Source organism: Dermacentor albipictus, chromosome 1 (assembly GCF_038994185.2).
Source record: "Dermacentor albipictus isolate Rhodes 1998 colony chromosome 1, USDA_Dalb.pri_finalv2, whole genome shotgun sequence".
NCBI lineage: Eukaryota > Metazoa > Arthropoda > Arachnida > Ixodida > Ixodidae > Dermacentor > Dermacentor albipictus.
Genome location: NC_091821.1, coordinates 237,656,802 through 237,678,079, shown reverse-complemented (window position 1 = coordinate 237,678,079; position 21,278 = coordinate 237,656,802). Strand labels below are relative to the sequence as shown.

Here is a 21,278-nt window from a genome sequence, read left to right as displayed (position 1 = left end):
TTGCGTAGGAAGGGAAATTGTCCTCATCCCCCTCCCCACCACCTCTTTAATTTTTTTCTCTTTACTCTTTCTTTCTGTCTTTGTTTCTTTTTGTTTTGTTTTTTACTTGGGAGCCACTGCGTCCCGAAGCCCAGCTTTGGTTACGGACAGCGCGCGCAGGCCCCTTGAATCGCACAGCTCTACGGGTGACGGTACGGAAACGAGGATGGCGCCTGGGAATGCTCTCACGCGAAGCGCGTAAAACTCTCCCTGACGCCTTCCGGCGGAGGGTGAGGCAGTTCCGCTGGCATTATTAAAACCCTTGGTCGGCGCTGAGCGTTACGGATGTCAAACCGAGAGAGCCCCCTTTTATTTCGGGCGCGATCGGGCGGATGTCAGCCGCGGACCGTCCGACGATGCGAGGGCGAGAGCGGGTCGACTGCTGCGTGGATTTCCGGTGGAAATTCGCCAAGGTCCACCCATTGTCTGGCCGGCCCGCACGTGCGCGCGGAGAGGGCAGGCTTGGATCTTTGAATGCCGGAAGCCCGACCGGCTTCCGGCCGGCGCCTGTGCACAGAACCGTGGCGCGTGGCTGGAGCTCCGGAACCGCGCGATGGCACCGCGCCGACGCACGCTTGCGCCCGGCGAGCAATGATGACGGCGATGCGCGTCGCTGAGGTCGCTTGGCCCTTCGCAGCCAACGTTGTAAGTATAGCCTATACGTGAGAGATGCCTTGGTGGTGCTCGGTTGTCGACAAGGAACGCTGCTATGTCTCGCTGTGGATGTCCTGGATATTTCCACGTGGATCTTTCGCTCATGGGAGTCAACGCTTCACTCTAAAATGTCGTTTATTACAAGTCCATGAAGCCTTGTCTCTATGTGGCACCATTTTTATCGACATTGTTAATCACGGCTTGTGAGAATTACGTCGTGAGTGGAAACGGTGTGACTTGCGAAATCAACGCGCTAACTGGAGGATGGAGAGAGAGAGAGAGAGAGAATGCTCATCTCTTGATCACAGCGTAAAACAGTTTTGTTAATGCTTAGGAACGCGATCTCTCGGGACACGCCAGATCGAGTCTGGAGAACAAGGAATGTAGCTATGCCTGCCTATCGCCGTAGAGCTTCTAAACATCGTCTTTACGTCTGTAGTCAAACCAGTGCATGGCTGTGTCAGGTGTTAGGCCGGTTCTCTTGCGCTGCCAACTTGGAGATGACACAGTGGGCATGCGGCCGCGAGTGTTGAGCGAGGAAAACCAGAATGCAGAACTAGTTACTGTATTGCATTCTGATCTTCCCGCGTGGCTATTGCGTATGTGGGCTTGTGCTTACGCTACTCGATCTGAAACTACTGTTAGAAGTTCCCGCGCAATGGATATTTTTTTTTTCAAAATGCAGTTTTTATCGTCACCTAATGCACTTTTGTTTTGGCAGCACACTGTAAAAATGCTTACATCCGTAAGGGTGTTTTCTTGTCGCACTGGTAACAACCTTACTGTTACGGCCTTACAAAAATTTATAGAGGACGACAACGGAGCTCTAACTAGACGTACAATGACAAAAGACGTAATTCAGAACTACGTAATCACTCTGACAGCCTTGGGCACAAAAATATCGGACAAAAGAATTTCACAGGGAGAGATATGAAACTCTCCTGTCGGATATTTCTGTGCGCCCAAGGTTGTCAGCATGATTACATAGTTTTCAACTACGTCTTTTGTCATCGCACGTCTAGTTATCGCACGTAGTTGTCGTCCTCTATAAATTTTGCAAAGCCCTAACGGCAACCAGTGCGACAACAAAACACCCGGGAAGGGTGCAAACATTTTTACGGCGCACATGCGCATTTTTAACCCCCATATCTGAAACACTGATGAGCAGTTCTTCGCCATTTCTAAATCGCGACTGCACTCGCATTTGGGTCCCCTGATTAGTGGCGCCCCAACGAGGCGACGTGCTGGCCCAGATAGCGCTGCTCGCCATTCGAGGCACCTCTCGGGTCGAGGAGGCTGGAGTATACCTGCGGCGCCCTTGTGGAGTGAGTAATGTGTCCATGGACCCTCAGGTATACACGGAGTGCGTAAGCGCTGACGCACGCGCCTTTGCCTCTGCGCGGCTACAATCCGGCTCATTGTGGCTGCTATTGTAGAAGTCTTCACAAGACCAGCTACACCTCTTAGCGTGTTTCTCTTCTCTCGCTGGCGTGCCAGCGCGAGCGGTTTAATGATAGCGCTCGTACAATGGGCAGTCGTGTTGCCTGCGGTTGGGGGCGTTCGACGTGAGAGTCCTCATTGGGGATCGTCATAAACTTGGCCTTGCGCCCGCATTTGGCTCTCGCGCCTTCTTTCTGCGCTTGTCCGCCTTTGTTGCTGCTTCTCAAGCGCTTCTTGTCGCCGAGTTCTCCTTTTCTTATTCCGTCTTTTCTGCAACCCAGGAAAAGAAGTGAGAAGCAGCTCACGCTGTCTTATATTATATTAGCGCGCTCGGCAATTCGGCACTCTTACTGCGGGCGAAACGTGGATGGTGTTCCGAGCCGCCAACGACCGCACTCAATCCCGTAGCAAGTGCGACACCACGGAACAATGGTGTCACATCGCGAGCAGTTAAGTGACACGAAGGACTCCCGACAGCGAAGTGGAGCGGCAAGGGCGACTCGCCTTGTTAAGAGCCGGGATTGTCTTTGTACGTGCCTCGCATGCATGTTCAGCGCAGTTGGTCAGCTGCAAAGTGAACGCCGTATGCCTGTCTCTGCGATGCACAAACTCCTCTGCGTCCTCGGCAAGCGCGTGCTGTCGTAACCCGGTAGTTCAAATATACATACGCGCCGTTTCAGATTGCCCTTCCTCTGGTTCGGCTTTCTTTCGTCCTGGCCCGGCCACACCAGCCGCTCAGCTCCGGACCGGTTGTTTAGCATATGCGCGGCGAAACAGCCCCCCTTTGACGCCGCGTTGAGCCACTTCTGTCCGGTGCGTGATGTCGACCGGCTGTATTATTGCCATTGATAGGTTACGAGGAACTGCCTACCAAAGGAATTTAGCAGCTTCCTTCGTGACATCTCTGCGCCCTGCATGCTGACATCTTGTACACACTTGTGCTCGACAGCTGCAGCGTATAATACACGTGGCCGCTCTTCATCGCTGCGTGGGAAACAGCGCGCTCGGCTCGTTTGCGGCGCTCGCTCGCACCGCGGGCTTCTCGCGTGTAACGCCGCGGTCTCCTGCGGTGTTGCAGGGCCCCGGCGAGCCTGGCGTGCAGCCCTTTGCGACGTTCTTTATTGACCACAGCGGGCAGTGATCCAAGCCCGCGTGCTCGCGCGCGTGTTCTCATTCACGCGACAGCGAGGAACTTGGCTTGAGAATTGGCACTGCGGCGACCACCCGGCGCTGCATAGTGCTGTTCCATTCTGCATGTATACACTGCGCAGTTTGCGTGCAGCCGCCGCGTAATTTCGAGTCTGGCTCGGGCGGCGTCCTGCTCGACCCACATCGCGGCGCCAGAAGAGCCGCAAGGCGGGACCACGAGCTTCGCCCTTGACACGAGCCGCAGGGGGCGCAGTCGCTGCAGCCGCGCTACGCGCACGCTGAATCGGTGCCCTTCATCCGGCGCCAGGCCGGGGTTCGGAACCTGCCCTTCGTGTTTGGAGTCCCGCTTCCCCCGACCGTGAAGCGTTCGTGGGCTGGGCCGCATTTCTGCGGTGTTTACACTGCACGCGCAGGGCGCCGCACTTTCGTTATGTATTCGAGCGCACGTCCAGCCCCTGCGGTTCCGGGCGAGGGGGTAGGAGTGGCTCGCCGCTCGGCCCGTGCATTCCTCGGCCCCGTCCATCTGGGAAGGTTACGTTAGCACAGCCGGGCGGCCGAGGGTCACGTTTGCGTGTGGCAGTTGTGATCAATCGCTGTTTGGCGCCCCGCGCGCCCTCTCGTGCTGAAGGCACGAGCAGCCGCTACTGTTACTTGCGCAGCTGCGAATTCCCTTTTCTTTGTTTATTCTTGCTCTTCGTTCTGCGCGCGAGCCTGCGTACATCTATCTCCATGTGTGTGCGTTCGGACGCGCTGCGTGCACGTGTGCGCGTGCTTTTCGCTCCACTTGGTGTCGTTAATATTGTGCTCCAAGTCGGAACATTCCTTTCGCGTCTCGCACTGTGTAATATGCTAAACTGCTGTACTTTTCACTGACATATAGAGACTCAGTTGTAAGAGCATTTACTGTGCAGTCATCGCAGCTCTCTGGTTTACGTTATGCTTCTCGCGCGCTCATTCACTTGACCATTCGAAACAAGAATCAGCCCGGCCAACGGCCCACACTAATTGCCTTTGTATACGGCGGAAGGCTCCCTCCGCAGAAGGTCCGTTTGGGCGGTAAAGCGCCGCGATTTCACGCACAACAGTGACCGCGCGCTGGCGAACTCCGTGGGCGCATGAATCGTGGCGGGGAATGTCGAACGAGCCGCTGCGACGTGGTTTCCTCTCGGCGGCCGGCCAGCTGCAACAGTCCGCCCGCGCTACTCGCTCTACGCAACGCCCAGCAGCGTTTTCTCCTCCTCAACGAGGGGCGTGCGGGCGTGTGCTCTTCTTGCGCGGCCACGTATATCGGACGGATCCCGGCGTGGGCCGTGCCGTTTCTGGCGCCCTGTCGCGGTCGGGTCCGCTTATCGGCCGAAACCCAGCGTGGTCATGTGCGCGCCGTTTCCGTCCACGCAGCGGCCCTGTCGCCGGCGACCGCGGGGCGATCGGGCCGCGCGATTCGGTTTCCTGGGCACGCGATGATTCGATGCTATGTTGGGCCCCGCGGGGGAAGCGTCGGAGAGAGAGAGAGATCGCCTGCGGCCACGGCGTCGTAATTCCGGCCCTGCGGTCGGCACGCCGCAGTGCGTGCCGCTGTATAGCGGGGCTCACCCACGCCGTGCCGTTGTTTTCTGTACCAGCGGTGTCCGCTGCACGCGCGGCTCCCACGCTGCCTTCCCTTTTGTTTACTCTCTTGCGCTCAGCCTGCGCACCACGGAGTGCGACGCCCGTCCCGCTACGGCTGGACGGTCATGCGGGGATGTCTCCACCGGGGTGTCGTATAGTGCGTGGCGTGCCACCTGTGCCTTGCGGTTGTTGGGCAATGCATGCGCGATACCATGGTGGGCGTTGAGGGCGTGCTGATTTCACAGAGTCTCTTCAGGGGCAGCTCCCTGAAACGAGTCGTTCTGTTCGCTTCGCGGTATACTGTGTGGCCTTTTACGGATGCCGCGTAAGTCTGTGCCAACGCCAGGTGTTCTCCGTTTCCGCTTGTGAACCTCAACGGGCGGGATTAGCCGAGCGTGGGTTTGTGTCCAGTTGAAAATACTTGAATCCGCCAATCTTTACCGCCGATAATGCAGCAGTTCTTTTTCTCTCCTATATAGCCCTCTCATAAGACAAGTGTATTGTATCACCATATGTCTTACGTCGACGCTATATATATATATATATATATATATATATATATATATATATATATATATATATATATATATATATATATATATATATATATATATATTAAAAATAAGGAGAAAGAAGTAGTATGAGTAATAACATGGCGTTCTCGCTGTGCTTTATGTATACACTCTTAAACAAATGTGCACCCTTTAGGTTGTATCTTGCCACACAACGGTAACCGTCATCTGTCTTGCTTACGTTTCCTTTCTTGAAAACGCTGCGCTTGCTACTTCCCTGTCGAGAATGCTCTGTAATGCTGATAACGCTCAAAGCCGTTCATGACTTAGAAGTACCGGGCTCGAAGCGTTAAAGAAAGGAATTTGCCGACAAGACAGATGAGGATTATTGTTGTGTGGCAAGATACGACCCAAAGGGCGTAATTTTGTTTAGGAGTGGACATGAAGCAATCGGAGGGGACGGAAGGTTTTGAAGCAGAGGATGGCAGCGAAAGATCCGGCTGCAATAACCCATCGCTGACATGCCACGTCAGATGTGCAGTCCGTTGCCTCAAGTGAGACGTCATATGTGCAATACAGCTTCATGCATCTCCTGACGACAGCGATAACGGCAAACGGGCCAGGCATGCGTGCACGTTGAGGCGGTGGTCAATTCACCGAAGTCGCGATGCCTGTTTTCTTTGTGCGTTGATTGCAGTGCGTTGATTGAGCTTATCTCAAACGATCAACCGCGGTTTAAAACTTCGCTAGCCATTGCGGCCTCGGCCTATAGGCAATATCATCTCATGCAGCGCGTGAATCTGACGTTACGCAAGTGATGCCGGTTACATCAGGTCCCTTCGAGTAAATATTCTCGCTAGGTCTTCTGTGCGAGCTATATCGTTCAAAGGAACGAATTGGGAACAGCGCAAATCTTGCTGCCCTTTAGCACAATCTCCCCCAGAAATTAAATTGCGAAAGTCGTGGCATACATTTTTACTCAAGGGCTTGAGTCCTCTATCTTCCTTCCCTTTCTGTCTTCCCTATATATATATATATATATATATATATATATATATATATATATATTGCGGCTTTAGTTTGCCGTAAATCAACGTTACCAATTTCCGTCCGTGCGAAACACGTTCAAAGGAGCTCGGGATACTTCCGCGCGGGATAAGAGAGGGAGCGGACCCATTGTTGACGCCGGAGGTTGGGCTCCGAGTTTTATGGTGGGAAAGCACACGACGGGCGCAGCCCATAGCGGAACGGGCTCCGCCCGTGAGCCCTTTCTCACGGTGTGTAGCTGTACTCGCGTCTTGACGACGCACCTCAACTGCACACGCCCCGCACCGCAGAGCAAATTCAACGTGCGACTTTCGGAGTTGGGCCTTCGTTACAGCACCAGACATACATACAGGAAAAATAATCCGATCGTGATTTCTTAAAGTCTGAATCGTCGATGCCATTTCAGTAGTTGCGAAATGGGCACATTAGCAGCTTGGACTGAGCGCTCTTTCTTTCTTTCATTTATTCAGAGAAATTGCGGTCTAGCGTGTGGCGTCAGTCACTGCTACAATCGGTATGACAGACGGGAGTGCGTTTTACCAAGAGCATTCACTTTCCCTTCAGAGAACGGCCTCTCGCAGTTTATGATAATTGTGTTCTCGTTCTTCCTGGGCACATTTTTAGAAAGAATTCACATACTTCATTAAGTCGTGGCGACCTTCGTTGAAGCCTACGAGCCAGCTATAGAACGTGCTGTCGCTTTCAGATTTCAAAGTCTCGTGGATGGCCGCTCGGCGGTAGCACGTATGCAAGGACATACTGCTACAAGTTTCCTCTCGTAGTGGCAATGCGTCCGAGCCCCGACTCATCTTGACCGCAGCGCCGAATATAGACCTGCAGCGCGGCATTGGACTCGGCGGCCAGGACGCGACAAGCGCGACACTGCACCATTCACCGCGGGCGCCGCATGGCGGCCGTGTCCGGCGTCGCTGGGAACTGGCGCCGCAGCCCCGGTTTCCCCCCTTTAAACAGTTTAAAGGGAGCGCAGGAAACCGACCGCCTGAAAGGAGAGCAGCTTCCTGCCCGGAAGTTCTCCGCATGTACGCCAGCTGCATACGGCGGGGAGGAACGGCGCTCCTCAATGGGGGAGAAAAAAAAAGCGGGCTGCCGCTCCCTCCGTTCCGAGGCCGAGCCGCGGCCCTGCGTCTTCACTGACAGCTGGGCACAGGTGCCACCAGCGCGGCTAGACCGCCGTGACGCGCACTCTCGGGTCCTGGGGGATCGGTTAATTGGAGGCTCTATAATTAGATCGTCCGCTAGGGGGCGTACCCGTGCACACCACATGTGGGTCGTGTGCCGCGGCTCTGCCCCGCGAACGGTAACAGGAACGGTAACAGGAACGGCAACTTTTCTTTTTACGCAATGCGTCCTGAAGTTCGTGCACAGCTGAGGCAGCACAAAAGGTAGCTCTCGCGCGGCGTCCCGAATGTCCCGATTTGCCAGCTTCCACAACGCTGCTGGACATAAGCCCCCTCCCCCCCACCCCTTACCTATATAACTTTTTGTTTATTCGCATGCGGGCTATTCGTCTCGCAGGTATTGTATACGGCTGAAAAAGCGTGAATCGACGACAGAAACGATGGTTCACGCATGGTGCATACAAAAACATTCGAATTACAAGGCAAAATTAAAGTGCACATTGTAAACTGCAACGCCGATAAGAATAATCAACGTAGAACCGAAGCGCAAATGAAACACACACACACACACACACACACACAAACAAACAAACAAACACACGCACGCACGACGCACGCACACACGTGCATTTCGTCTAGTCTGTCAAACAGATATCCGATGTATGTCGTGCAGTGCCAGCAAATCTGGTATCCCCTGCGTTTCTGGTGCTGAAGCCGGAAGTATATAGGCTGCATGTGAGTGAGATAATCGGGAACGCAAAGAACGCGCGTTTGCTTAGTGGGTACTGCTATGATTGTTCCTTCTTTGATTTAGTTCACATGACCCCATTTGTTTGGTCGGCATTCCTCACGCACAGTATAGAGAACGAAAGATTACGACAGCCCCAGGCCTCGCGTGAAGCAGGCGTATTAGCATATGTCCGTCGGTGCTTTTTCCTCGACTTGAAAGACAACGGGAGTAGCCAGCAGTACCGGCCTTGCATGATTTGTTTACTTTGTCATCACACCAGATGTACCCGGGGACGCATTTCTAGGTTGCTGCAGTAGACGACAAGTACGGTGCAGGAATAATAGTAGAAAATAGGAGAAAATAGGAGAATAATAATAGAAAATTTCAACCTTCAGTGAACACAAAGGCGCCAGAACTGACAGGGCTTTAGAAATGCGCCCTCCGGCTTTGGCTTATGTATATACCAGCGAGGGCGCTGATTAAACAAACAAACAGCTCGTACTTCGTCTTTTATACCTTTCAGGGCGGATGGCTGCTAAGAAGAAATCTGAAAGACAAAGCCGCTGACGGTATAGTATACGTATACCTATACTATACTATACCGTCAGCGGTTTTGTCCAGCGCGGAATATATATATGCCGCGCTGGAATGAAAAAGAAACGGGAGGAAATAAACTGGAATTAAGGCGCATATTTCCCGTTCCACATGCGTTTTTGTCTGACACTGCTGCGATTCATTCACCGATTACGGCGCCCGGTGGCGCGAGATCGTACTTTCAGGTAATTAAGCGTAAGATCGAGTTGCTCTACTTTTTATTTCTTTCCTGTTCGCGCGCTACACATTCCGTGGCAGAACACACACAGGGGGTCGGTAAAATCTAGCCTGCTGAATGCGTGCACATTTCTGACGCGGGGCGTGGAGATATCGCTGCCCCATTTCTCTTTTCTTAATTTTTTTCCCCCAAAGTTTGTATTCCCGAGCATTCCGACGGGCGCGCTCGAACGTCTCCACCCGAGGCAGTGCGCGACTGCGCCCCTGGAATCTCTCTCGCGAGACTCTCGCGTCGAGGTGATGCGTTTCTCTATTCAAGTGCTCTCGGAAGGAGTTCGTGTAACCGTACTATTTATGCCAGATTCCACGGGAGAAACGCAAGCAATGAAGCGAAGCGGCAGGCGCTCGCAGGTATTAGTCAAGTAGGGATTTCTGCCGTTTAACCTCGATCCTGTGATATCTTCAAACTTGACGGAAAACTTGGGACTACATTGATTGGCACATTCGAGTCCTAATAAAGGCGCGTGAGAATGTACAGGCAAACTATTATTTATTTATTTATTTATTTATTTATTTATTTATTTATTTATTTATTTATTTGCAGTATGTAGCTATGCTCACCGAAACATTTCTCACGGGAAGCGTCCATCGAAGATGGTCAATTATAATGCCTCGCGATTCACTATCCCAACAAATGCAACCAACTAATGCGCTCAGGTGGCCTCTTCTCAACATTTCTTTTTTTCTTCTTTTCACACTTGAGCGTGAACTTTTGAATGCTGGAAAAGCGAGCGAAACGCGGATATTCCGCAGAAGAGGCGGAGTGGCAGCAGCAGTCGGGAGTGGCGCGCTGCAGGTTGGGCGACGCGTCTCGGTGCACCACCACCACCACCACCACGTGCGGTGGTGCGCGTTGCGCCACGTGCGCCGTTTGCACCACGCGTCGCTTGCTTTTGCGGAATGGAAGATGCCGCGGCGGGGGCATCTCCCGAGACGCGCACCATCTGTCGCCGCCGGTGCTGGTCGCGGCGCGAGCGACCTGTCCTCCTCGCCCGCCTTGAGGGAGGCCCGAGAACATCCGGTGGCTGCACCAGAGGGGGAGCGGCAGATGCACGCGCGGCGGCCGCCATCTTTAAAGGTCCGCCGTACCGTTCCGGGGCCCGGCTTTGTGCTCGCCAGCTGCTCGCCGGGTCCCATGGCGCACCGCACCTCGGGGCGCTGACGCAGCGGAGTCCCAGACCGAGACGCCCATGTCCGCGGCCCGCCGCTCGCGTGATCCGAGCTTCCAGGAAACTTGTTTTCGCTTTCCCCAAACATTACCGCCGCTTCAAGAGAGGTGCATCTTGGCCTGCAGTTGGTATACTCGCCGAAGGACATATTTGCCGCTGTAAAGGTCGCGCGCGCGAACACAACACCTTGTCGTCACCGCCTCGTCGTCAGTGTTTGTCCTGCTTCACTCTCCGCGGGCCTCCTCTTGGTTGCAGTTGTGTCCCTCGTCGGTGTCACTGATATTCTTGTTTGCTCCTCTTTGTTGTGAACTGCCTGCCGCGGAGAAACCGGCCACTATATGAGACTGGACAAGTGGTCCGCCGACATTTTCTTTCTCCTGTGGGTTTTCTTTGTTTTTCTTGCCGTCGATTCATGATGTGATGTTACCACGAGTCCGCTTGTTTTCATTGTAAATGAACGCTGTAGCCGGAAACGCGCAGCAAAAGGCGTTGCCGTTCTGCGATTGTAACAGTGCTCTTCGTTCCTTAAATAAACAGTTCCCGAAGTGCATCTCGCTACAATTGCAGCTTACGCAAATTGTGCCTGTTCTGAGTAGTATAGATTTACGCAGCTCCTCGAACCCACTCGAGAACCGTTTCTTGGACACGAAATGTAACACAGCTACCATATGAAAGATACTGAGTTGCTTCAGTTCTGTCTCAATCAGTCAGCAGGCCTGCTGAGACGGCTCGTTATATATGTGTACTCTGCTCATCTTTCGTTCGTGGCGTAAATGCAACTCGCCAAAGTAACACGCGCTTCAGTGTTTGCATGGTGCCGCGAGCAGTATACCATCGTCGCTCGAGCTTCATTCCCATGAAGTCGCGCTAGACGCTTACGCGCATACATCGTGCAGCAAGGCAGTAAGCCCGGCATAGTAGCGGGTTCATTGCACCGGCTGATCTGCTGCAGCGGTGGCGAAGGGCGCAGCCTCTGCGCTGGGAATGGAGCGGTCGCCTTTTGCAGCTCGTAAATAGTGCTGTTGTCTCTCGGAACGCGCCTCGAGATGCTAGGCGTATAGAGTTGCGCGACTCAAGCTGAGACGACGAGTGATAAGTACACTGACGATCTGCCTCCGGCTAAGCGTTCTGTGAAACATTTTTGTCGGAGCGGAAAGGAAATGGTATAGAGCGCCTCTGCTCTCTACGTCGTCTGATTTAAGTCGCCCTGGCCTTCTGAGCATCACACTGTAGTACGAAATTAAGCGGCCGTCGAGCAAATTGTGTAGGCGATTGGACAATTTGCGCTGCGTGCTATAGCCTTGCCGCACCGAGCTCGTGTTCACTGGTTCGCAATACGATGGGGGCGTACACTTAAGTGCACGGTTAAGAACCCCATGTCGTCTAACGCATGCCGTAGTCCCGTAACTACGGCATGCGTCATAATCAGATCGTGGTTTTGTAAGGCACATAAAACCGTGGAATTTCATTTTCAATAAATTGGAGAATTGTTCACACAGCATCTTCGGGCTTTCGGTGCCGTGGATGACGTCATGTAACTCTCTGGTCTTACTTAGGTCTTACAAACGCCATGCATGGATCGGACCGCGCAAACAGAGACCAGAAAGGCGAAGAAGGAAACTGCGACACGAGCGCTTTATGCGCAGTCGGCAACGAAAGAAAACGCAATAAATGTGAGCGCGCGTCCTTCAGTGCATATACTCGCGCTGCTTGCACCGTGACGTTTCGGAGCACGCCATCAGACACAGGCAGAATGCGCTGAAAGCTGCACGCTGTCACGTTTTGTCGGTTGCCCGCTGTACGTGGTGCTTGTACGCTGTCCAACGCGTCGTCTGCTGACTGCAGTGGCGAGAGGTGGTGAGGGAGAACGAAGAGGCCGGCCCAGCTAGCCAAAGCTAAGATGTAGACGCGTTTCTTTGAAACGAGTCCTGTATCTCGTTGCTCGCGACTGGCATTAAAAGTGGCGCTTGGGAAACGAATCATCTGCTTGCGACAACAGGCGCGTCCTTGCGACGAAGGGTTAAAGAGCACCAAGGTCGGCCTTTCTTGAACGGCTGGAGTGGGAGAGGGGGGGGGGGAGCGCGAGGAGAGGACATCTCTCCACCGGACCTGCGACGTCCGTGACGTCGGGAGTGCAGAGCCCGCGGAGGATTATCATGGCGTCACGGCTGAGCGCGTGCGGTGCAATTACAAAAGCTCGCAACAAAGGGAAGAAGCGTCGTCGTCCTCTGGCTGGGACTGGCGAGAGTGCGCGCATGCCAACGGCCAGTTTGGGGGGGGGGGGGGGGAGGCTTTCCGACGGAGCCGAGAGGCGACGAGCCCTCGGCACCTGTGTAACGTCGCCGTCGCAACGCCGCTCTTTTGTCGTTGGCGGCACGAATAATCGCCGCCGTCGGACTTTAGCCCCCCCCCCCCCCTCTCTCTCTCTCTCGCCGCCGTCTTTCTGTCTTCAACGGTCGTCTCGGACACGGTGTGCCTTAATGCGCTCCAGCGACGGCGCTCGGAGCCTGCGGTCGCGTATCGTCAGCACCATGGCTGCCTGGAATGCGGCAATTATTTCTGTCCTTAATGAAAAATTTGCGTGCTGGCGTGCTTGCATGCGTGTCCTAACCGCGTGCGCTGGCGTGGCAGTCACGATGGGTCTTTTTTGCTTCTCACGTAACGTTTCCTTAAATGTGCCCTTTTTCCCCCCCTTCTTGTTGCGCTCATGTTCGCTAATCGTGTGATATACTGTTGCGAGCTGGACACGTCTACTCAACGTCGTGTTGAAAGGTATGACCAGTGCAGTTAGAATATTGCTCCTGCAGCTGCAGAAAATAACCCATAATACGGGGATGAAAGTTTATAAACCGAGCCTATAATCGGGCTGTGTTTGCGCGAGGTGGAGAGAGGAGGCAGATAGAGCATGCACTAATATCGCCTCGAAACATGACAGGCATAGTTGGTTCACGAAAGCCGTTTTCTGGTCGCTTGAAGCGCTTGGTTGCCTCTGACACATGGCAGCTGGAGTTTCTCTGGAAGGTGCACGCCACGGGGTTCACGGGATCGTTCACCACCACCACCGTGTGCGCGACCCCCTCCTCCTTCAGCCGCTTCCGTCGCCCTTTCGCGGAGGCGTCTCAAAAAAGGCCGGCGAGAGGGCATTCCGTCGCGCGACGTGCCCCCAGGAACCGCGAGCAGGCCGGGGAATTCCTCCGCACGGCTCATTAGCGGCCGTGGCTTGGGACAATGGTCGCCGTGGATGCACGCTTTCCCGGAGGAACGGGGGCCCCCTACGTGTCGCCGTCGCCGACCCTATCTGGAGCCCCGATCTGGCGCCGTTTGCGAAGACGCGGAAGCCGCGGACGACTGACCGGCGCTCGTCCACCGTGCGCCATTGTAGGCTCGTCTTGTCGCGGAGCCACAGCCGCGCTTTGCTAATGCGCGATTGTCTTCGTTAGCTGATGCGGCAAGAACAGGTCATCGAGAACGTGTCTTATGAATTTGCAAGTGCCGCCGACCCACATTGCGGGCACGCGCCGCCGCCTGCACGGGGCGGCACGGCCTCCGCTGTGTCTATATTGGACGTTGGCAGTCGGTGCGTAGCCGGCGGCTGGACGCGCGCGGTCGCCCGAGCCCGACGGGACCGACGCGCACAGTCGAACGAGCGGCGCGCGCTGCTCTCGAAAAGCCGCTTCGAAATTTCACAACCTCCGGGCACGATCCATTCGCCCATCGGGAGAAGCACAGTGCGGCTCTTCGCTGGTGCCCTTTGTGCGTGGCGCGGCCGGTCATTATGCAGTGGCGTTACATAATGTCGCGGCTTAACCAAGGCGCCACAAAAGCTGCTCCAGAGTGCTTACGCCGCCGCGAGGACCGCGCCGTCTGTTCTCGTCGGTGCGCATCGTAACAATTTCTCACACGTAATGAATGCGTCGGCCCTGTTCTCGCTGAAGGGGTCGCCAGCGAAAGTTTTCAGTGTTTCAAAACGCCGCTTCTACGCGCTAAGTAGCCCGGACCGTTTTCGCCTCTCTGTTTTGTGCGCGAACGAGAAGTATCGTTTGGCTTTTACGGAGCTCGTGTGCAGTATATGCGAGCAACAGGGATTGAGAGAAAGCCGCAAGCTGGACAATTGTTGCAGCACGGGGCTTGGTACAGCACATTAGAAGACTGACAGAATGCAGCGCCTCCCATGGCTGGCTGTTGATTCATGATTGTGGCTACGTGATGAAACGCGTGAAACATCCTGAACAAAACATTTCGTGGCATTCATTTTTTTTCTTTTTTATCAATGTACAACGTTCTCGATTTCGAGCAGGAATTCTTGCTTCATACCTGAAGTTCGTGCTAAAATGTCATGCCACATTGCGTAATGTACACAAGAACGTGAATCCGTTTCGAAATATGCGTATCCGTTTCATTCGGCGACCTGCCATTTACAACCTCCAAAATGAGCGGTCAGAGCATTGCCGTACGTGCGAGACTGCTGAAGGCGCGCCGACAGCTATAGCTTCTGCTATCACTGACCGTCGTTTTCCATTCACTGAGTCACGCTTTGTTCCGTAGACAATACGATTTTTGCGCGTACCGTCCATGCCTGTGTAGCAAGGAGCGGGACCAGTGCTGTCGTGGCGTGGTGGAGGCCGCGTGTATACTTTCACTCGCGGCTGCGCCTTCCTGCTCTTTCGAGGAGAACTGTATAGGAAGGTCGTCAAGCAGGGACTCCTCGATCGATTTAGGCCCGAGAAGGGGGGGCAAGCCCACATCCGCTAAGGCGTTTCTCCTCAGAAAACACGACCGGGGGCAACGCTTCCTTGACGGCGGGGGCTTCGCTCGCAGCCAGCCGACGCTGCCGTGGGGGGGGGGGGGGGGGGGGGGCGCACTCCGCGAGCGGCCCATCGCTGAAAGATTCATCTCCAGCGGGTGCGTCCGCCTCGAAGCAGTGGGTGCGGTATTCTGCGCCGACCAGCGGAACGCGCCGCCGAGATGTGTATGCGCGCTTTCGTTCGCTCCTTAGAATGCCGACCGCGCGCGGATTCCCCATTTCCGCCCATTGTCCCTCTAGTTTCCACATATATCTAAATGTTTCATTTCGCAAATCTCTCTGCGACGCACACTATACCTGCGCTGCAACTCTTCTGCAGTCGACGTTCGGGGGCGTGGTGCCTTTCTTTCGTCCGACTGTGCACTGGTTGGAACGGCTGGTGGCACGTATACTGCTGGACGAATATCCGCGTCTATTCACCGAACGTCGCGCACTAACGTAGGCGGTATCGTCCGCGTGACAGTGCATGTTTTCTGTGACCATACGTAATCATGCGAATGCAAAGGTTCTTTTATTTTTTCGTCGCAACGCACCCTTCAGTGTCTTCAGCTTTTACGGATGCAAAAGTGCCGTGCTTGGTGTGGGTCTTCTGCGCTAAAGACGCGCGAAGGCGGGCGACGGAAAGTCTGCCTAAACGTCCAACTCCTTTCATACTTCCATTCAACGCACCTCAAACCTGCTCTTGCGCGGTGCGTTCGAGGAAAACCCGCGTCTCTCCGTCATAATACCTGCGCGCGCACTTTTCATTACGAGCCGCGTGCTGTTGCATTAGTCCGAGCACTGCAAAGAGCGGGCGTCACAGCGCGGTGACCACAGTTGCGTGCGAGCCGCGGAGAAGACCGTCTCTGGTTGGCTGATTCCTTAACTTCACGCGGTGGAACAGTGGCTGCTGTCTCTCCACGCGCAAGTTGGGCCGCCGCCGCGCGTCCTTGTGCCGTCGGTCCGGACACGGACCACGGCGTCTGGTCCGTGCTCGCAAGGCCTGTTCACCCGTTCGCTGTCCGGAAGCGACTGGCGTGCGAAGGGCTCCCCCCGACGCAGCTGTGGCGCGTCTCCCCGCGTCGATGGTGCGCGCCCTTCCGTGACCACCGCAGCCAAAGTGCCGCGAGCGAGGGGACGCCCGGACTCTATATAGCGCCCCGGCCAGTCGTGGAAACTCCGTTCTCGCGTGTTGTGCTCCGGCCGCTTCGTTCGAGTGCGGCTCGCCCTTCGCGTTTATTTGCGGCGCCGCGCGCGAGCTTGTGGCGTCGGACTTCACCCTTGGCTGAGAACCGGCAGCTGTTCTCGGAGGCGTGCGGGACTGTTGCTTCACGAGGGCAAACACAGTGACCAAGTTCAAGGTTGCGATATTGCGCCGACTGCGAGACGGTGTATAAATATTCAAGGTCGTTCACTTTTAATGGAAACAGCCGAGTACTACCAGCGTTTCTTCTACATCACTAAAAGTGACCGATATGGCGCTTTAGGAAGATGTCTACCTGCAGGCCATCCTTGCTAATTTAACTTGCTACGAGCGCTTGATCTTGAAGAGTAATAAGGTGTTTCCTCTAAAATCGAACAACACCTTGTACATACATGCTTAGTCTCTCTATACACGTCATTAGGGATTAAAAAATTGATATCCTGCGCGAATAAAACCAGTCTTACGCTGTTACTCCATAAGCGGACATTTGAAGGAAAGAAGAAAAAATAAACAAAAAGCGATCGCCTTGGCCCGCCTTATTCTACTTACTTTGCTGGAAGTAACCATATATATATACGCGAATGCTAGATCGCCAGAAACGCGATACTTTCTCAACGCGCTCTACAAGTTCCTAACACCTGAGTCCTTTTGTCCATTAATTCAAAATTGGTTCATTTCTTTCAGTTCACAAATAACTGGGCCAACAAAAAAGATACTGATGCTACAAGCTACGGGTAGCTTTACTATACGTTCCGGTCGAGCCAGCTTCCGGTTACTTTTTTCAATCATATGTGGACGTATTGGAAGAATTTGTATAAAACAAGGGGTGTTCACTCGCATCGTTACGATCATAGTGAATTATACCAAAAGCGGTGAAAAACTGCCCCTTTGGCCTGTTCTATAATAATAATAATAATAATAATAATAATAATAATAATAATAATAACCTCTAGCAGTGTTGTGGAAAACGTAACGAGAGCTCCATGCGGTGCTCATGACGTGTGAATACTTCCCGCGACAGTCGCTACACTATTGACGTAAAATTCTTCTGACGACGCAAACCAGGCTCAGCATATAGTGGGTCGCTTGCTAAAACCGCATGTAGCGAAAACATGTAATACTATTATCGTTTACATCTCTGCAACCGTACTATACCCACGCGGCTAAGTTTCACATTGTTGTGTAGAGAAAATAAGCTATTACGCGATCGTGCATGGGTTGTGTGCACAGATGACGCCATAGGAGATGAACTTCGCCTTTTTATGCTCTCGCTCGGCGTTCAAAGGAACAGGTCTGCAGCACGTTTGTCGATCCGAGCAGGATCTCGTTTGAGAGAACAGGTCGCGTTTGAGAGCTCACTCAGCCATAGTATAGGTATATCCCATCGAACTCAAACGTGTGCTCATCAGGAAAGGCTTACAATTAACTGTGCATTAATTGCAGAAATTTGACGGTTGCTCGGTTATAGAGCCTGCGCGTTCGACACGTAGGGTTCAGAAATGGCGCGGACAGACTCGGGCAGCAAGACAGAGGGGTGCCGGCTCGTGCCCACCACCTTTGAACACGTACGCCGGGCCCACTATATGCGAATAGGGAGCGAGCACTATTGCACGATAAGACCGTAGGACCCCCACTAGCTGCATCGTATAAGTTACGCGTGCAAGCTTTGTAATGCGTGAACAAATATCACTTGCGTATTTGGTGACGTCATTTCTGTACCCTATAGTGCCCCATACGTATACTCAGCAGCACGTGCAAGACGTTTCACGTACCCCACTGCGGCTGCGTCCCCGACACAGCCTATACTCTATAATTTTATTTATATTGGGACCGTTTATTGGCCGACGCACTGTAGTAGCCAGGCTATAAAGACGAGCATGCCTGAAAGTCCTGATACATCGGTCAGAAACGTCCTTTCTTTTGTTCACATACTTGTGCGAAGGTTGGTAATGTACCACGACTTATGTCAGAGCTTTTTCGCTGTATAAAAGACAGTGCATTTTCTTCGAAATGTTTATAGAGGTGCAATATGTTGTGGTTTTGTAATTCTGTTCATCGGCCTGCCTGCTTCGAAATGTTGGAGGTGCAATACTCTGTTGTTTTGTAATTGTGTTCATCGGCCTGTGTGTCAGTCTGTAACAGGAGCAGAATGCTTTTTTCAGGATATGTAGCCTTTATAGGAGGCTACATGCCATGTAGGCTAGGTATATATACAGGCCTACTTACCTATATATATGTGTATGTCTGCATACCTAGCCTGTATATTCGAGCTCCTGTCACCAGGAGCACAAGTACGCTGTTCGCAGGAGCAGATGATGCACAAAGAAAGCTTGAAGGCAATTTAAAAAAAAAAAGCCCATAGCGATGACGACCCATGGCCCTCTGTGACGTCCTCCGTTGTGCTCTCCTTGTATGCGCAGACAATGGTGAAGGTGTACGCGCGCGTACTGTGCGCTGACATGGAGTACAAGACGCTGTGCATCGACGCGAACGCCTCCAGCTCCGACGTGGTGCGCCTGCTGCTAAGCAAGTTCAAGATGAAGCACCGGGACCCGAATCTCTTCTACCTCACCATGGAGGTGTGGGTGCGCAAAACTGGCATCCCCATCCGAACGATCATGGTTTTGGACGACGAGGCGCGGCCTGTGGAGCTCCAGTCGTGCCACCCGAAGGGCGATTCCAAGTAAGTGCTCGTTGGAGTATCTGCCCAGACGTGCCGCATACCGCGTATTACGCACGGGAATGGCGAGGACACCCGTTGAACTGATTACGCCATAGATGAAATTTACTGTAGAGTAGCATTCGCTTGGCTTGTTCTACTGGTCTTAGTTAACGTACAATTGCGTGCACAATTGCACATGGTTACGCATCGTTTGAGCGTGCAATGTGCCACACTCACTTTCGAATTTGCGCAGCCATGTCAGTCCGACGTTGAAGGCTTAGGCCAGCTTAGGCTTGCCAAGGGATTACAGTTAATCTCCATGAGGACAGTGCCATAAAGACCTATTTCATTCTTTCAATTGCTTTCTTCTCCCAGTATAATAATGAAGCACTGCGAAATTTTGAGCACATACACAACTGAATGTGTGCTGATACTTTGTTGTTCCTACTAGTGTCTCAACGAATGGCGTAAACCCATTCAGAATTTAGGGCGCTACTCTTCTGCTGAAATGTCGCTTTATACGCACTGACATAAGACAGCAAACGAACTACCATGGTAGTCGTTGCGAGGGCCGGCCTAGTTGCGCTTTGTTACGAAAAAAAAAATTATATAGGTTCGTAAGCGTGACTGATTGTTGTTTCAAGATTGAAAAAAATAAATAAATAAAAGATTGTAGTGGCGAATTTGAATGTCAGAATGCAGTCGAGTCACTATTGCAGTTCCCCCGACGGCGTAGGAGATCAAAAGGGTCAGTTGAATCATATTTAACATAACCACCGTTAAGTTGGCAGCAATGCTGATGTGCAGCATTGAAAATATTTCAAAGTTGTTGCTGACTATTGTGTGCGTGCGTTTTATGCATTCAAAACAATTCCTGGTTGCCTCTCTTTCTTCCTTTAAACCTGTTTCAGATTTCTCCTTCAGATGAGACGAGGAGGTCTGGTCAAAGTTTACGACAGCTGTTTAATGGCAGGTGTAAGTATCTCCTTATACTCATTTTCTGACGCGAAGGTAACGTGATCCGTGTTGGTGTAACGTTTTTCGCAAAAATGAAGACGATTCAGCGCGTGGCGTTTTAAGTATAGGCATGCTAGCGCTCAAACTGGATCCAGTATCTTGAGGTCGCAATAAATTTAAGCGTGACGCAAGCCGATAAGGGCAGGACGACGTGTTGATGCCGCCGTCATGAGCCGCAAGCGCGGGCGCTATTTTGAGGTATAACTAGTGAATGACCTAATCGTTATCCTTGGGGCCGATTTGTAAGCATCAAAAACGGTCGCATCTACGCGATCGGAGTCTCACAAGGGCGTTAACATCGTGTCACGTACCACGCGCTGCTTGTTTCGTTTCGAAGGCGCCTCTAGGGACCGAAACGAAACTAAAATGACGCATGTGTCGTACGTGTAGCGTGTTTCGTGTTTCGGCTGCTAGCCTTATATGAGACGCCGCGTGTTTTAGACTTCGTTGAAAACGCAAACGCGCGTCTCGTGTTGCGCGTGCGTCGGCAGCGCGTGGCGAAGGGCGCATGCTTGGCCGACTCATTTCCCATTTCCCCATGGTGCAATGGATCCATTTGTTTTGTTTATCTATGTTAAGAGTTCTACTCCGCTTGGGGCGCTTATACAAAGAGTCATCTGGGTATTATAGACTGATGCGACAGGCATGTAGGTAATGATACAAGGTAGATAGAGAAAGACGTTTTGAGGAAGAGAGAAAAGAAAGAGAAAGGTTGAGGATATGTATACAAAAAGGCCAGAATGAAAAGCATGTATAGCATGCCGATTAACTCAAGCAGGCTAGGTGACTATCTGTGACCGCCCCGTTCAAAAGGAGATGCAAATAAGTCATCATCATCTAGGGTGGCTCAGTAGCCGGGCTTGTTATCGAGGCACCCCAAAACCATCTTTAGAACATTGTCCTTGCTTGCATGAAAGCGATGCGCTGTGGAAGGACGTATGCGAAATTAAGTTTCGTTTACCCAAATTACCAATGTATGACACGTCAGTAGGTCAGCCTTGTGCGCTTCAGCATTGGCTGGTAGGTACTACACTATGTTGAGCGTGCTTAAATTGAGCACGCACAATGTTTTAATTTTAGTATCTTATTTGTCTGGAAATGCTGTAAGAACAGTTTTTCAAAACGTACATCTTCTTCTTTGGCATCTCTTTGGGTGAACATACCATACCTGGACCTGCTGCACTTCAATTGCATGCACACGTGGGGTGTCACAAGTCGGGGGACAGGGAAGGTGACCTCTTTCTGGCCACTGCACACCATCCAAGCCCCTTGCCCGTTTCAACTAATACTTCTG

The 21,278-nt window shown here is 52.8% G+C and overlaps 1 protein-coding gene across 2 annotated transcripts in view; it reads left to right on the top strand.

The window, feature by feature from the left end:
- rau (RA domain-containing protein rau) overlaps nucleotides 1–21,278 on the top strand; it is a 76,355-nt gene that overhangs the window by 49,050 nt on the left and 6,027 nt on the right. For both annotated transcript variants that reach the window (XM_065430925.1, XM_065430926.2), the window contains 2 exons: nucleotides 18,726–18,988; nucleotides 19,879–19,942. In XM_065430925.1, the coding sequence (XP_065286997.1) occupies nucleotides 18,726–18,988; nucleotides 19,879–19,942 (327 nt within the window). The remainder of the gene's footprint in view (nucleotides 1–18,725; nucleotides 18,989–19,878; nucleotides 19,943–21,278) is intronic.